Source organism: Tinamus guttatus, unplaced genomic scaffold (genome assembly GCF_059628265.1).
Source record: "Tinamus guttatus ecotype Peru unplaced genomic scaffold, ASM5962826v1 Tinamus_guttatus_pri_ptg000602l, whole genome shotgun sequence".
Lineage (NCBI taxonomy): Eukaryota > Metazoa > Chordata > Aves > Tinamiformes > Tinamidae > Tinamus > Tinamus guttatus.
Window position 1 is genome coordinate 2,748,543 of NW_028289136.1, and position 16,371 is coordinate 2,764,913.

The following is a 16,371-nucleotide window of genomic DNA, read 5'->3' on the forward strand; positions in this document are numbered from 1 at the left end:
AAGGCCAGAAGGGACCGCTCTGATTGCCAAAGTAACTTCCTGAATGAAGGAGCCTGTAAAATTTCACCCCAAAATTCCTGCAGCAACTATTTTGCAACAGAACTATAGCTAAGCATCTGGCTCAGAAATATCCTTACTGAAAATCACACAATTCAGAGTCAAGACTTAAAATCTAAAGAGACACTGTTTAAAATTTCATGCTGTAATGTATAATAAGTAAGTCTCACAGTAGATGATGGTGACGTTTACAGCAGAACAGGACGAATTATAAGGATATTAATCAGGGATGATACATCTCCATACACGCTCTTGTCTTTACTCCACATAATTAGAAACAATTGTATCAATGACAATATGATTTATTAAACCACTTCATAGTTTTGAAGATTTGTTTTTACACTGTCATCTGTAAAAATAAAATCACAAGATCCCATTCACTCTATCTAGTCTGAAAATAATTCTAGCAATATGTGTGTTTTTACTGTTACTTACACAGTAAATTTTAACTCATAACTAATAATGAAGAGATATTCCTACATGGAACTCCTACAAGGACTTGAAATCTAACCCCACATCTGTTGGGCAACATTCACTTTTTGCTCTTTCGCCCATGTTTTGCCATTAACAGATCAGAGGGCTTCAAGTTCTGGATAGATGAGCTGAGCAAAGATTATTCGCAATTTTTTCCATTAGTATATTCTGAAATCTTAAATAAATAACATGCTAAACTAGTGTCATGTTTGCAGGGAACTCGAAATAACCAAAGGTCTACAAGTGTTTTCTACCCTTGTACGTTCCCCCATTCTTGTCTGAACACTGGAAACCACATTTTCCAAAGCTGCAATCACTGATTTGAGGACAGAAGAGATAAAAGACACAGCTGGTTGTCATTGTTCAAATGCTGCCATACTACAGGCATAAATATATTAGAATTCTATACCTTGATTCAATACAAAAGTGAGTTAGTAAAAAACACATTTTAAAGCACATTCTAATCACCTTCACATTGGAAAATACAACTCTTCACATTTTTATTTAAGATTAGCCACAAAACTTTGTTTTGTTATTTATTTATGCTATTGATGGCTAATGTTTATCCGCCAAACATGTAAAGAATAGACAATAGCCTAAAACCACATTTTTAAAGTTCATTAGTGTTTGTAAGAGGTTTTTCAAAATATTAAATGCCAAGATTTTCTCTTGGTGTCTGTTTAAGATCTCTTATGGCTGATATTTTATAAAAGGTGTATTTAAGGCCAAATTTGACATGACATGTCTTAAAACATGACAAAAACATGCTTTTTAAATAGATAAGTGCACAGATTTTCTCCCATTTCCAACGCAAAAGAAAAACAATTTCAATCCCCCAATCAAACACTTTTAATTTCAAATTGCAAGTATGAGAAATCTACAAATTAACAAAACGTAGATGCAAAATGAGATATGAAGCTTCATAGCCCACCTTTCTTCTTGACTGGCATTCTTCTTCCTACTTCTGTTACTGCTTGCAAGCACTTAATTACAGGTATTAACGATGTACCACTGGAACACTTTGCGAGGACTAGCTATTGCAAAACACTTTTACAGTTCAGTTACGAAATGCAGCTTCAATCTTCATTTCTACCAGTACTTGCTGTTTTCCTGCATGGAGCTTCCGATGCATCCCACAAATAAGGAAAAAAAAAAGGGGGGGGGGGGGGGAACAGCAGCTTTTTGAAATTTTTAAGAGAGATTTTCAATTTCTTTAAAATATATTTGAATGTATAAAAATACAAGAGAAATGTCCCTTAGCAGTATAAAACCCTATTATAACTCCTCTTCTGGCAGTAAAATTTGAAAATTAAAATATTTTATGTAAAACAATTAAGGCACAGTCCATCTCTAGGCAGCTCTCTTAATACTTGCTCAAAAGCATATTATTTGCAGGACAAAAACTCCCAAATAATCCAAACAAGGAGGAAGACAAAAACAATCCAAAGTGACTCTTTAAACTTCTTTCACTTCTTGAACAAATTCTGCTAGCTATGCATTAGGTGACTACTCAGCAGGCTGAAAAAGTCCCCTTTTTTTTTCCTCACCAGACAACAGCCTTCAAATATCACCCTCTTCCCCAACAACAGGAGTCACTGGCCAGTCACTTTCATTTTTATTATATCCAAGCCACCCAGCCTTATGGTCTTTAATGTCCCTCTGATCCTCCCATGTATTAAAAGAGAGGATTGGAAAGGAGGAAAGCAATCCCTTGACCTGGAATTATTAAAGTGACAGTGCTGCTCACTGGGCACTTTGGCAAAACAGATTGCTTTGGAGTGGAGTCATTTACTTCATGCCATTTCTTCCCTCGCAAAGCGGTCACCACATGAAAGAGGAGTAAGGAGAATTAGCAACAGAGCTTCACCAAAAAGGTTCATTTTTTTTTCCCAAGGATATCGAGGCATTAACGAATTAAAAAAAATAAAAAATAAAAAAAGCAAGCCATGAGATCAGTCCAGGGTTTCCCACTCAAAGATGCAGCTGGTTGCCTTCAGCACGAGCCTTTCTCTTTCTCTCTCCCCCTTTTCTGAAACAAAAACAAAAATAAACAGAAAAGGGATAGGTTTTCCTCATTTATCTCAGTAAGAAGTTCGAAGCAGAGGCCAGCGCAGCCGCCCGAGAAGCCGCGACGCACATGACAGGGCTGGGCTCCCCTCCTGGGAGAGGCGGCGGCGGCGGCATTTTGGGGAGGGGAAGACGGGGGGGAACGGCTTGCCGCGCTCGTTAACGCTGCCGCCCGGCCCTGCCGCTCTTCAAGGGGCTGCCCGGCGCTTCCTGAGGCGGAGAGGGAGAGAGGGAAGGGGCTGGATGGGAGCGTAGGTGGGGGGCGGCCAGGCCGGCCCGGGGATGAAGGGAGAAGGAGACGCGCAAGGGGCGAGATGTCGAGGCCGAGGTCGTAGGGAGGAAGAGAGGGTTACCCCGAGGGCCGAGCCTCCCCCATCGAGGGCTCCCCGCTCCGCTAGGGGGAGCGCCCGCGTCCCGGCCTCCGCCCGCGCCGCTCAGCGCCGGCGCCATGGAGGGGCCGCCGCCATCCGCCTCGCCTAGCAACGGGCGCCGGGCCGCGCGCGCCCGCCCGCCGCCGCCCTGCGGCCAATGGGCAGCCGCCGTGCTGCGCCGCCCGGACAAGGCCCAATCAAAGGCGCCCTCTGAAGGAGGAGGTCACGTGGGCGGGTCAAGATGGTGGCCTCCGTGGGGGCGGGGGGTGGGTGGAGCCATGTTGTAGCCTTGGCGGGAGCGGCGTGGCCGTTGGGGCCGTTGGGGCCGTTGGGGCCTGCTCGGTAAGGAGGAGGCAGGGGGCAGCGGGGAGGCCGCGGCGGGCGCTGCCCGTGAGGACGAGGCCCGTCCGAGCACGAAATGCTGTTTTGGAGGCTTCGCGGCGAGGTCGTGACCTCTACAGCCGCAAATGTTACCTTGAAAATAAAAGAGAGCGTTAGGACTGAGTAACGTCCCTTGAATACAAACGTCTGTTTGATTTCGGCTGTGGAACCTTTGTAACGTTCCTGCGCGTGTTTTTATTGTTTTTTTCTTTGTTTGTTTCTTTCCTTATGATCCAGGACTTCAAGATGGCAGGCAGAGAATTCCTGGAGCCAGGCTCTCCTCAGAGCCTCCTGCACTTGAGAAAATTAAAGCATGACGAAATTATGGCCAAGTTGTTTGAGGGGCTTCCCAAAGAGGATCAGTAAGTGCTTGTAAAATAAAGGAGAATAAGAAAATCAAGAACCTGGTTCTGTAAGGAGCTGGCTGCGCATCTGCATCATGTTGTAGGGAGCTTTCATTTTAATTGGACCAAACTGCTGGATAAGCAACTACAGAGAGTAGCAAAAGGCCTCCCCATATAGGTGGAGAAGAGCAGAATGCCAGGGGTTTGCTCCATGTTACTGTTGGCGATGCTGCTCTCTGCAGGCCCTGCTAGTTTTTTGGTCTTCATCGGATCATTATGGTTGGAAAAGACCTTTAAGATTGTCAAATTCAATCATAAGCACTTCAACATCATGACTGTTAAACCATGTCACTCATAACACTTCTTCCCCAGAGCTGCCGGGCAGACACCTCAGTGGGGATTTGGGAGCGTCTTGGTATCTTAGAAGTTACAAAAAAGAAAAAAAAAAAAAAAAAAAAAGAGGGAGAGAGAGAGAAAACCAAAAAGGGTCCTGTTACTTTTTTTTTTTCTTTTTTTTTCTTTTCTTTTTGTTGTTACAGTGGTTTTACAGGTCAGTAAGACTGATGTTCTGCTGGTTCTGAATGCATCAGTGTGCTCTATTTTGGATTCTCAGATATACTCTGAATGTTAGTCTCAGTCCTCCACCAGTGGAATGCATGTGTGCATGCAGCCTGTAACAGGAAACGTGCCATGAGAATAAAATGGCAGGGTTGCAGGAACTGCTCTGGGGGACATTCAGTGAATGGAATCCAATGCTGGGAAGACACTGATCTAAAAGCAGAGAGGCCTTTTAATATTAAAAAAGACTCCTAAATAAGAGGAAGAGAGATGTTTGACTAGCCAAGTTATTTTGTTATATAGCATCATAATTGTTAGTAGCTTATTTTCATGTCTGAAACTCTAGTATGTATGAAGAATTAAAATTTAATTAAACTTTTCCTGCACAGATTAGGAGGTAATTGGTACCATTGATGTCAGATGCTTTTAATGTTTAGGCTTTTGCAAAATAAGCAGCTACATCTCTGAAGTATTTTTTTGTATAGTTTGTCAATGATTAATATTACTTCAAGCATTAGAGTGTGAAAGAATGTTTTAAATAAGTGGATTTAAAACCCATATATTTTAATTGAGGAATGCTTTAGAGATTGTCACATTTGATTTGCAAATAAATGTTACATTCGGCCTAGGGTACGTTTTGCTACCGATTAAGCATTTTATTGACAGCAGGGCTTTAGCATAAATCCAACTTATGACATATTTGGAGAACACACTTTGAACATAATGGCAGAGCTTCAAAATTGGAGTGCCTTCCAGTTAATTGCATGCCTGTCCCCATTCTGTGAATTTTAAATTTGTGAAAATGGAAGAATAAGATTGGGCAGCATTGTAAAGTGAGAGATATTAATGTCTTGTATAAGGCTTGTATAAGTCAGGCATACAGCAAAGGATGCTGTATTGGTTGCTTTTGAAAGTGGCTAGTCTCAATTTCTGGATCTGCAAGAGAGTCGCATCTGTTACCTCTTAATGTAAAATATTCGGAAATAAATTATAGCATTGACTAAACTAAACTCTGTTTTTTATTTTTCTCAATTACATTTTTTTTTCCAGGAACCTTGTTAATCATGGATCCTACGTCCTTGCAGCCAATTCAAGCTTATGTGGCTTAACAGCAAATAACTTCTTCAGGCGCACCCTGAACATTACAAGAGCAGCATTTGTGTCTTCCTTGCCAATGGCTGTTCTACCATTTATGTCAACAGCAGTAGTTTATGATGTTTTTGTGCGTCAGCCTTTATTTTTAGGTAAAATTTCATTATTCATTGTTATTTAAAGGTCTTTCTTTCTCTATATGATGTAACACTAGAGGATATCTTCCTCTTTGAGTAGCAGTGAGCTTAAACTGTTCTTCAAACTGTACCTTGCAAGGCAAGGTTTTCAAGACCACAGCAGTTCATCTAGTGCATCGGGCTGCAGTACGTGGGAAGGAAGATACCTGCATTTTTTATATATATATATATATATATATATATATATATATATATATATATATATATAAACACATGTGTATATATATGTATACACACGTGTGTGTGTATTAAAATTCATTTTTCTTCTGTGATGTGCACTTTTAGGATGTTTCTTGATGTGCACTGATGCTTCTAGCATCTTTCACCCAAGAATTCATGTAAAATTCATATTTGAACTTCAACAAGCAGTTGAGTTTCTGCCATTGAAATTATTTTATTTGAAAGTCAATTACAGAGCAATAAATCTGTTATGAATGGGAATGATGTTCACTTTTTGCAAATAAGAGTTTTTTTTTTCCTTTTAATTTCCTGAATGCCTGCTCAGCATGGCTATTTCTGCCAAGTGCCACTTCCCACACAGTTGTGTGCAGCTTAAGGGTGATGTTCAGGAACTATGTGGATATTGTGGATACTGACAATGAAATGTTTTGTTTTGGTGTGCAGGTGACCTAAACTGTGAGGCCTGTGCTGTGGTCAGAGGAGGATTAATAGGGGCTATTGTGGGTGGTTTCTATCCTTTTCTTATGGCCCTTCCTGTGAATGCAAGCCTTGCAGCCAGGTACGTCTTATTAACTTGCAGTGAGTGAACTGGATTGGTTCCATTGTGGTTTTCAGTTTGCATTCTGCAGATTTTCATCCTGTGCACAGCTATCTTGTAGTCGCACAGTGCACAGAGAGGAGAATTTATGTTGAAGTAACTCACTAATTAAATAACAAAGTTCATAAAAGCTGTGCTGACAAGCAGGCTTCTAAAATGAAATGAAATCTGCTAACTGAGACATCCTGAAAAGTGTGTGTTTGCTTGCAACCTTACAGCCTATCCCTGGTGCACACAGATGTGTTTAGATTGCAAGTGCCAGCCTAAAATTGGGAAAGATTGCTCCCTAGTGTGGGTTGTCTGGACAGCTGAGAAACACTGTGGCTTCGGAGCAGCCCAGAGGACCCAAAATGTACAGAAGCTGTAAATTTTTGGATTTATTCAGGACACAGCGAGGGGAGGTTAGATTGGTGTCCCAGTAGATGATCAGCTGCATTGCAGGAGATATTTGGTAGAGTTTATCCAGAGAGGAAATGCACAATGTCTATGCAGTCTTAAAGTTAAAACTTTAATTTATAAAACAGTATTTAGTGTCACAAAGCATACTCGCAGGGATATTTACAGTGAAGCAATTAAAAAATGTATTTAAGATGTTTTAAATGCTATATTGACCATAAGGTAGAACTAAATATTTATGAATCATGAGAGTATTGTCTAATAAGTAGAATGGTGACCGAGACCTGTAGTAAACACATCTCTCTGTCTCCAGACAAACATCTTTCTTTCTGTAATCCTGTGCCTGAAATACGTTTTTCTTTGAAGTATTCAAAGGATTAGCTTTTGAAGTACTTCATCAGTAGTTCAAATTTATGGAGAATAAGAACTCATGGAAGCTCAGGTTATCTTTTCAAAGTGCTGTAATAGTAGTATTGGATCCCAGTACCACCTGCAAAATTTAACTTGAGATAATGAGTATTTACTTAATGTCTAATACTAACGTTTAAATGGTTATAAACAGTAGTGAGAACTTACTTTTTGGTTGTTGTTTAGGTATTCTTCGGCTCCCTTGCCAGGGAAAGAGAATCTATTGCGCTTTTGGCACAGAGCTTCTCAACCTGTCTTTAGAAAGATGACTTTTGGGATACTTATACAGACTCTCACTGGAATTTACCTTGCTGCTAAACATAATGGAGTGTATTTCAAAATGCTGGAGCAGCTAAAACCTAGGAGGGATCCGGAAGAGTTGGAAGCCTGAAGTTGAACAAAAAAACTTCCCAGTTGCCTTGGACAGGTAACCATAATAAACAAAGAAAGAAGTTGCTGCTTGCTGCCTTTTTTTTTTTCTCCAAATTAAGATTCCACATTATTTACAGCTGCAAACTTAGATGCAAATCAAGTTTTTTACCACATCCTGTCCTTACTAAGTTACATATACTAGACAGGCATTTTTCTTTGAAAATTGAAAAAAGTAGCCTCACTGCTTAAAGTGATGCTTCATCTTCTGGAAGTTGTAAATAAGGATTACTAAAAAAGGATATTTCTCATGATATTGCAAACCATGGTAACTTACAATTCCATTAAAGTATTTTCTTCCTAAACTTTCCTCCATTCTCTTAGCTCGTGGTTTTCTTTATATACTGACCACAAAATGACCTGGTTTTGCCTGTTTTCGGGGACCCGCTGTTGGGAGTACTGTCACCACAGAGCAGCCAGAAATAGTCCTTGTGTGCCAGTGACTTTCCAGACAGTACAGTCTAGACAAATTCTGCATGAAGCTTACCTGAAACACATGAATTACTGCTGACTAGGAGAAGCAGTCTGTTCTGCAGAGCTACTGCAGCTTACTTTTTGGTATCATTCCTATATAATTGTTTAATTTTCCTAATAGTGTAACTACTGGCACAAGTACATATTTGCTCAAGGATTTTCCCTTGACTGATTTCCCTTGACTTGATTGAGTTTCTGGGTTTAGTGCACATCTTCGGTGCTTAAGTAATGCTTATATCATAGAATCATTAAGGTTGGAAGGGACCTTTAGAGATCATCTAGTCCAACCCCCTGCACACGCAGGGTCACCTAGAGCACGTGGCACAGGACTGCGTCCAGGGAGGTTTTTGAAGATCTCCAGAGAAGGAGACTCCACAACCTCTCTGGGCAGCCTGTACCAGTGCTCTGTCACCTTCACCGTTAAGAATTTTTTCCTTACATTCCTGTGGAACTTTCGGTGTTTCAGTTTGTGGCCATTACCTCTTACACTGAAAAGAGTTGCCCCATCCTCCTCACTCCCTTCCTTAAGGTGCTTACATGCACTGACCAGAGGCACATAGGCTTTCTATCTTGAAATCCATTGCTTGGAATTGCATCTCCATGGCTTACTCTTGTGGTTAGTTTGCAGCATTGAAATTGGTGCTTTGGAACAGGAACTTGTTCACTTCATCAGGTGAGTGAATGAAGGAAACTAACACAGTAAGAAAAAGCTAAAGTGCTAACATGAGTCACATACATATGATAGATTTTATGAATACTGATAACTTAAAAATGGTTTCTGTACTTGCAGAAATGCAAATACTAGAGCAAGATTCTGTGGAATTAAATATTAATGTTGAAATAAAGTAAGCAGTTATAAGCTATATAACTTCAGATTAAGAATTTGATTTTTTACACTACTTTTTTTTTTTTTGCCACCAAGTAAGGAAATGGGAAAATGCAGAAATCCTTTAGAGAAAAAAAAATGTAATGGCTTGTTAACAATGTTATAATTTGGAAATTTTGATATTTTACATTTCCTAAAACTAAGGTTTTAACAAAACAAGTTGAGAGAATCTTAGTCCTGATGCTTGAATAGTCAATGAAAGGATAACATCTTTTTAACCTGAAAATAGCACAAAAATTTATATGGAGCAGCAAATAAAGTCTATCCAGAAGAACCTTTGTCCTTACAGCCGGTTCCACTCAACATTTGTTTTTTCCTGAAGCTGGAGATCCTCAAGATCATTTTCAGAGGTCTCAAGCAGCTGGTGCTGCTCCTGTGAGGTCCATCTCAGTCTCCTCTGGTTTCAAGATTAATGAGTCAAACTCACTTTTGTGAGTCAGACTTGGTTTTAAATTGACCATTATATTACTGTAGATCCTACAAGGATTGAATGCAGTATGAAAAGTAGCAGAATTCAGTGTATTCTGCAGCTTGAAAACTAAATAGGGACTTTTTCCACTGAAGCAGTCAAGTAAAGTGATGCATGATAATTACTGGTCACCATGCTTCTGTAGAACACTAAAATCTCAGAGATGCACCTGGTAACATACTTTAATAAAAAGAAAGAATTCAGTACTAAGACCTTTAAATAGTTTTTAAAATTGTAAGCTAAGGTGCTGCTGAAAAACATGCTAAAATATTTTAATCACGCTTATCTACTTATTCCTTGTTACTGTAGCAGGGAAATCATACTCTATAACCAGTAGTAGCCCGGTGTATACAAGGAATTAGCAAAATGGGACTATATGCATAAGCATTGTTATACACAATTAGTTTAGCTTTTCTCCATCTGAAGTATTTAATTGTCATGGTGTTGTGATACCAGACTGCATGCAGAGGGATGGCTGGGCCTTGTGTTGCCTGTTGTACTTGACAAAGTGCAGTATGCCGTCTCCAGAGGTCTTTAACCAACAGTCTTACATTTGGTAATAGAAAATGTGCTAAATCTTCTACCTTGCAATAGTAGCTCTACAAACAGAAGCAAGCAGTTTGGTTAAAAACGAGTATTTAACAAGATATAGTTAAGCCATTGAAAGGACTAGAGTGTTTTAGAATTTTATTTTCAAAACCATGTCCCCTTCCACATGCTATTTTTGACATCAATTCAAGTGATAATTATTCTGAGTAGTCAAAAATGCAAGCTGTGATTTTTTTTTAATGTTCTGATTCAAACTGCCTTTTTTTTTATTTTTATTTATTTATTTATTTATTTTAGATTTTGAGTGTTTGAAAAGGGTGAAAGGTTGAAAAGTGTGTGTGTAACAGGAAGAAATTCACGTGTCTCAGCACCTCTGAATACATTCCAAAGGCCAATGTTTCCTTCCAGCAGAATAGATGAATATACAAGCTGCAAGTTTTGTTTGTTTAAGGATTCACATTTTAGGTCCTGGTACAGACCAGCTACAATCCTTAGGCAAAAAGCTTAAAATAAAGGGGTGTGTGTGTGTGTGTGTGTTTTAAAGGAAACGTTTTAATTGTATTCCCTGCAAACTTAAACCACAGGTGAAAACTTCTCAAAACTAAAAGAAAAAAAAAGAAAATAAGTTCTAACATGAATGCACCAGTTTATCTTCTATTGCATGTTTCATTTTGGTCACAAATCTCAATATTACACTCTCTTAGAGAGCAGATACCTCTGCACATCATAATAAATAACAACCCCTTCTTACCAGTCCCCTGCATGACTCTCTTCTGTTTTTTCTTCCCTGCCAAGTCCCACTCTTGACATGCTCCAGCCACGAAGTAGAGACAAAATAGCCAAATCTTCATGTAATAATTCATTTATTAATCTAAAATCAGCTTTCAGCTATATGCAGTTGTACAAAAGGTTTTATTTAAACAGAGCCCACTTTAGTATCCATCATACTTGAGGCATTTCCTGTCTAACAGCACTAGAGTATCAATTCCAGCAGAAAAATCTCTAACTGCAAACATTTGAGAACATGAAGTTTTTAAAAAGAGTCAATTTTACAAAAGACCTTGTTTTATAAAACCTCTCAGTGTTTCATAGAGAAATCTGATTGATTTTGTCAATTAACATAAGAAATCTGGTAACTCAGAAGTGCAAACATGCCAAATTTTGTGAAATGGTTCCCCCCATTTACTTATAGCCATGGAATTCAACCCAAGACTTTTGGGTCCTGTGATACATTTACTCTAACAAAACAAATTCTGGTGCTCAGCAGGGTATTCTTTGCACCTGGAAGACAAAATGGGGAAAATGCCAGTATTCCTTTGAACTGGTGGAAGGCATTTGTTACATTTCTTCTTCCTGGTTTTAAGCTCCAGAATACTTTTATTAGAATATCTGAATCTGAGAAGACAACCAGGGAGCTAGTCTCTCTACAAAGAAAAAAAAAATTGAGGCTTTCACAGAAAATTAAAACAATATCATATTGCTCACTCTATAGCTTTAAAAATACTACGTCCTTTCAGAATCCTCAAATGATGCTACAGTCATCTCTGTTGTTTAATCTGGAAATAACAATCTGATGAAAGATTACAGTTTAACACCATACTGTTAGTTAAGCATCAGATTAGGAACCTAAGAATGGAACAGAAGGTAGGAAGATACCAATAAAACATAGAAGTATTTACACAGAAATTCTGCTTCTTCCATGCTTTATTGATCAAATGTATCTACATTCATAAAACACTGAGAAGCTGCTGTAAAATACAAAGAATGGTGATACCCAGAGAACTCCATTTTAGGTTCGAGGAAGATTTTTTTTTCTTGTTTTCCAATGTATGACTCATACATATAGGAGCACATTTTTCCTTTTCTGATTCAAATTTTGTGCAATGAACCACTTCATTAAAGGCATAAACAAGAAGAAAAAGATGAAAAAATATTTAAGCCCATAAACTGTAAGATCAACAGGTCTGATTTTACTACGATACTGTATTCTTACCTGGGTGGCACATAATTACAATGAAACAGTATTTTTTCAAGTATTAAGCTGTATCATTTCTTAATTCTGCCTCCATGAGTTTTGGGTATGATTTGGTTTTCTAAGCAAGCGTTTTCAGCTCCTTGGGACAGCAGACGAGACGTTATCTGACTCAAGACTAGGGAGGCAGCGATATCTTCACTGGCAGCCGTGCAGCGGAACTGAGCACAGTTCAGGGCCAGCTCAAGCTTCCCACCCCGGTGCTGCGAGCGGGCTCTGGAGGCAGCTCTGTGTGCACAACCGTGGCTCAGCCGTGCGCAGCTCCTTACGCCGGGCGGGCTCGGAGCGCTGCCATCCGCGCTCCCCACTGAGGCAACCTCTGGCCGGGGCCGCCATCTGCCTCAACGAGCCGTTCCACGGGTTTAACTGGGTTGTGTGGGAGCACCAGGATCCCCTCTTCCACATCTCCCCAACACCACCCGTCACCTCCAAATTTTCTCATGGCCCAAGGCGCTCGCTTGGCCTGGCGAGGCCACCAGCAGCCGCACCAGCCTGTGGCTCATGGCGGCGACGTGTGGGACGGCAGTGCCCACTGTTGGGTATCGTTAGGTCTGCGCCACCTCCTTCCCTCACAGCCGCCACGCTTCACGCTGAGGAGAAGCAGACACAAATCTGTTGATGGCTGCTACCTGGGAACCGTATTGGGTTCTCTAAGTCAGTCCCTCAGGTGGAAACACGAGCTGGGAGATGCCCTGGGTCTCCCATTTTAGCTGCTCTGGGTCTAGCAGAGGTTTTGCTTAACCCAGTGCAGCTGTTCTTACGTGCTCAAGACCAACAAGCAGCCAGGCGACTAGCTAAAATGTCGCATTACCCCGAAGTACGCACGTACCGTTTTTTAAAAAACGGTAGCGCTATTGAGGCAGCTAATACAGTCTAGATGTATTTGGACTGGTTTGGGAGTTTTGTTGGTTGGTTGGTTGGTTTTTCTTTTTGTGGACTTTAAACCCTGTAAGAGCAGGACAGCTGTCAAAGACCTCCTACCTGGCTGGGATTTCCCCATCCTCTATGCTGACAAGAAAGGGGAAGATTTTTGTCAAATTTGCTAGGCCAACACCCTTCAATCTTGTGTGTTACTATTTTCTCCATGGAAAATGCCTAGTGCTCAGTTAAGTTGGCAGAACACCTAGAAGCTAAACCTGTTTCAATAATATTATCCAAAGGGCACGTCACTCGAGCAGAATAGGGCTGTAACTACTGCTATAATTTTAAATGAGATTAAGAAGACAACTGTACGCATCTATAAGACAACTATTAAAAAAAAATCCTATAGATAAAATCCATCTGAGCACTAGGTAATTAATTGTGTAATTAATTTTATTGTTTTGACCTGTTTCAATTCTTTAGAAGATTTTCCCAGTGTAGAGGAATAAAAAGCAGTGGTGTGTTACAATACTGTAATTAGAATTACAAATAGGGGCATATGCTGACAGAGGAGAAAGTTGAAGTTATGCAATAAAATGTCGGAGTTTGACATTCAGCTCTCTTTCTTTAGTCAGTAAGTCCTGACTGTGTTTTTTGTAAGCATCGAACTGCAGCCAGAGTTTGCTGTATGCCCGTTTGCTGCTTTCGAGCTGCCGTTGGAGCTCTTGGACCCTCACATCACTGTCTCCTGCCGAGGCCTCTTCTGCACGGCGCTTTTCTGCTAGTCGCCTGGCTCCTTCTGCAGCCTCCAGCTTCTCCCCCAGCTGCTGAATTTCCTGCTGTTTCTCTTGCAGAGCTTTGCCCCTTTCCAGGGCCACGTTCAGGAGCTCCTCCTTCTCCCGATACGCCCTCTCCAGCTTCGCCTCCAGCTCACTGCCCTGAACCTTCTGCTGACTTTCTTCCTGCTCTATCTGTGTGAGCACTTGCTGGTGCTTCTCCTGTAAGTGCTGCAGACGTTTTTTTAATGAATCGGCTTCCCTGGCGTAAGCGCTTGCCTGCTGGGTCTGAGCTTCTAGCATCTCCTTTTCCCGCTCCTGGGCTCTGTGAGTCTCGTAAGCGCATTTCTCCTGCAAGGAATCCAGCTGCCGAGAGAGCTCCCTTACCTGCTCAGTGAGCTGGAGCACTTCGGCTTCCTTCTCTCTCACAGTCTCGCTGAACAGCGTTTCATTCTCTTGCCTCAGGTGCTTGTTCTCCTCCAACAGTTGCCTATTATGTTTCTTATGTTCGTCCTTGAAGCGGATCATTTTCTCGTGGTTGTCAGCAAGGTGCATGAAACGCTCCTCCAGACACTGGATCCGCTGGGTCTGGGCTTTCAGCTTCGCAGCATCCTCCGTTCTCAGCTCCTCCAGCTTCGTGTTGAGCTGCTCCAGGCCCCTGCAGCGTTTGTGTGCGTCGTCTGCCCTTCTCTTCAGTATGCAGATAAGGTGGTACTGTTCCTCTATGCGGGAACGAAGCACGGCCTTCTCACACTTCTCTGCCTCAGGGATCCCACAGAATTTCCACAGGTCCTTGTTCAGGTCTTCCATATCTCTCTGCATCTCTGGATCACTTGCGGGATTGGCCCTCCCAGGGTCTCTCTTACGTTCAGCCATGGAGCTACTGTCTCTCACAAAGATGAAAAGAAGTTTCTGCTGACCTTCAGCGTCTCATCTCAGCTGCCCCAGTGCTTCTCAACTGTGTCCCACCACACTCAGCAACCGGGCGGAGTGTCCTGGGAACGTGGTTCTATCACCCATGGAGACTTTGTTCTGAAGCCAACTGCCAACAGCGTCAGATGGATCTTCCAACCTATTTACAAGTTTTTAACAATATGTGTTGCATTTCTCATCTAAAACAACTGAATAGCCTTGCTGTTTCCTTAGAGATTTATGATTTAAAAGAGATCTATGCAGTGCTAATAATTATTGAATCCAGTGTGGTAAAAACACTTGATGCCTGAAGAAATACTTCATAATCTAAGTTTTGGCAGGGATTTGCTGGATTATCTTAGGCACATAATTTTAAAAGTCTGTTTTCTCATCTGTGAAATAGGGTATTTATTTATGTTATGGTAGCACCATAGTAATGCCTAATAATGCTGTATGGTACCCAGGAGTATGATCTGTATTTTTTTCATTCAGACACAGACCTAGAAATAGGCAGCATATAAAACAGTGTGCTGTTAAACAGCATACTATTAGTTTTGTAAATGTCCTGGGTTTGTTTTAGATGGAAGTAGAACAGGATACATGACAGAAACAGCTTAAAGAAAGAATTTGAGGAAAAATGAAAAATACTGTAGAAATGAAATTTGTTCAGAAATGAATTCAAGCTAAAGTCTGAAGCACAGAACCAATCTACAGATGCAGAACAACGTAGTGGTGACCGACAGTGGGGACACTACCTCTAGATACCCCATCCCTCTGCTGCTCCTACTTTCTTTGGCTTCTGCCAATGTGTTTGGAAAGGATGGAGAAGAGAGAAAAGGACCAAAAAGGGCTGTCTAGTGGAAACGTGACAAAGAGAAGAAATTAAGAGGAGAAAAAGTTTTCTTACCAGGTGTTTTCTTTTCTCTGTTTGCTGCCACTCCTACTGTGGGGTTTCTGTCTCCACGGGGACAGGGCTGCAGTCACTGCAGAGCTGTTGCCTTCGTCTGCCCTGTTTGGAAAAGGTCCAGCTGGAGCGGGGCCAACCCAGCGACAGAACTAAGAGTGTTTTTTAGCAAACAAATGATGTGAACACCCTCAAAGTAGTGTAGCCTCTGTAAAAGGAACAGGATTTCCAGAAATACAACACAGAGGCCTCTCTTGGCCTGCACCGTGTGTGGCACAGGAATTTGTAACAACAGGCTACAACTGTCTTAGAACATGTTGAACATCCACAGGCTAAACTAAGCACCTAAAGCACCCAAACTAAGCAACCTGCCCTAAAAATCTTATGACTTTAATCAGCGGTTGGTGAGGAATCTGGCAGATATGATGGGGAAGGGAAAAACACATGCAGCAGGAGGGACAAGTTCAAGTTTTGACTTTGTTGTCTTGTTTGCTTCATATCCTTTTCCAAAGAGGGTACAGGGTTAGATCTTTCCAAATGGGTAAGACGAGGTCACCAAGCCAACTAAGGTTTGTAGGATTAGTGCAAAAACAGGAGGTAGAGGAAGAAATGGGGATTTTTCAGAAACACAGTATGGAAGGAGAGCTGTGAATGAGCAAAGGGGGAAAGAGTTCTGTTTGTCCCACTGATTTGTTTTGAGCAAGAACAAATGCACATTGCACATTTGCCATCATTTTGATTGGGTATTTTCAATACTAAATTCCTGCTTACTTACATAGTTAGATCCAATGATTGTCGTCAGTTGCTTTTTAATAAATCAGTATGATATCCTTTAGCAGGAGGTAGAATTTTAGTTTTTCTGCTTTACTACTAAAAACACACTTTCCACTGAGGATGCAGCTTTGCTTGCAACCCTTCCTCACACTGAAGTTCCTCTCACCAGGACAGCTTTAACT

At 41.1% G+C, this 16,371-nt stretch overlaps 3 protein-coding genes across 8 annotated transcripts in view; 1 reads left to right on the plus strand and 2 right to left on the minus strand.

Annotated features, from left to right (window-relative positions):
- DLG2 (discs large MAGUK scaffold protein 2) overlaps nt 1–1,688 on the minus strand; it is a 946,755-nt gene extending 945,067 nt beyond the window's left edge. For all 6 annotated transcript variants that reach the window (XM_088534958.1, XM_088534959.1, XM_088534956.1 and 3 more), the window contains exon 1: nt 1,463–1,688. In XM_088534958.1, the coding sequence (XP_088391084.1) occupies nt 1,463–1,481 (19 nt within the window). In that variant the 5' untranslated portion in view covers nt 1,482–1,688. The remainder of the gene's footprint in view (nt 1–1,462) is intronic.
- A 1,579-nt stretch (nt 1,689–3,267) lies between these two features.
- On the plus strand, nt 3,268–7,580 carry LOC104565700 (transmembrane protein 126A). The gene is made up of 5 exons (XM_088534912.1): nt 3,268–3,311; nt 3,588–3,712; nt 5,303–5,496; nt 6,166–6,280; nt 7,310–7,580. The coding sequence occupies exons 2-5, from the start codon at nt 3,597–3,599 to the stop codon at nt 7,512–7,514; spliced, it is 630 nt and encodes a 209-aa protein (XP_088391038.1). The 5' UTR covers nt 3,268–3,311; nt 3,588–3,596; the 3' UTR covers nt 7,515–7,580.
- Nucleotides 7,581–13,407: 5,827 nt separating this feature from the next.
- CCDC89 (coiled-coil domain containing 89) lies at nt 13,408–14,497 on the minus strand. Its single transcript, XM_010212405.2, has one exon. The coding sequence runs from the start codon at nt 14,473–14,475 to the stop codon at nt 13,408–13,410; it is 1,068 nt and encodes a 355-aa protein (XP_010210707.2). The 5' UTR covers nt 14,476–14,497.
- Nucleotides 14,498–16,371: the final 1,874 nt, after the last annotated feature.

What these genes read in the sequence shown, in the direction of transcription:
- CCDC89 (XM_010212405.2), bottom strand. Translation starts at nt 14,475, where the DNA reads ATGGCTGAACGTAAGAGAGACCCTGGGAGGGCCAATCCCGCAAGTGAT.
- LOC104565700 (XM_088534912.1), top strand. Translation starts at nt 3,597, where the DNA reads ATGGCAGGCAGAGAATTCCTGGAGCCAGGCTCTCCTCAGAGCCTCCTG. An exon ending in GCGTCAGCCTTTATTTTTAG is followed by an intron (nt 5,497 to 6,165) that starts GTAAAATTTCAT and finishes TTTGGTGTGCAG; the next exon opens with GTGACCTAAACTGTGAGGCC. An exon ending in AATGCAAGCCTTGCAGCCAG is followed by an intron (nt 6,281 to 7,309) that starts GTACGTCTTATT and finishes GTTGTTGTTTAG; the next exon opens with GTATTCTTCGGCTCCCTTGC.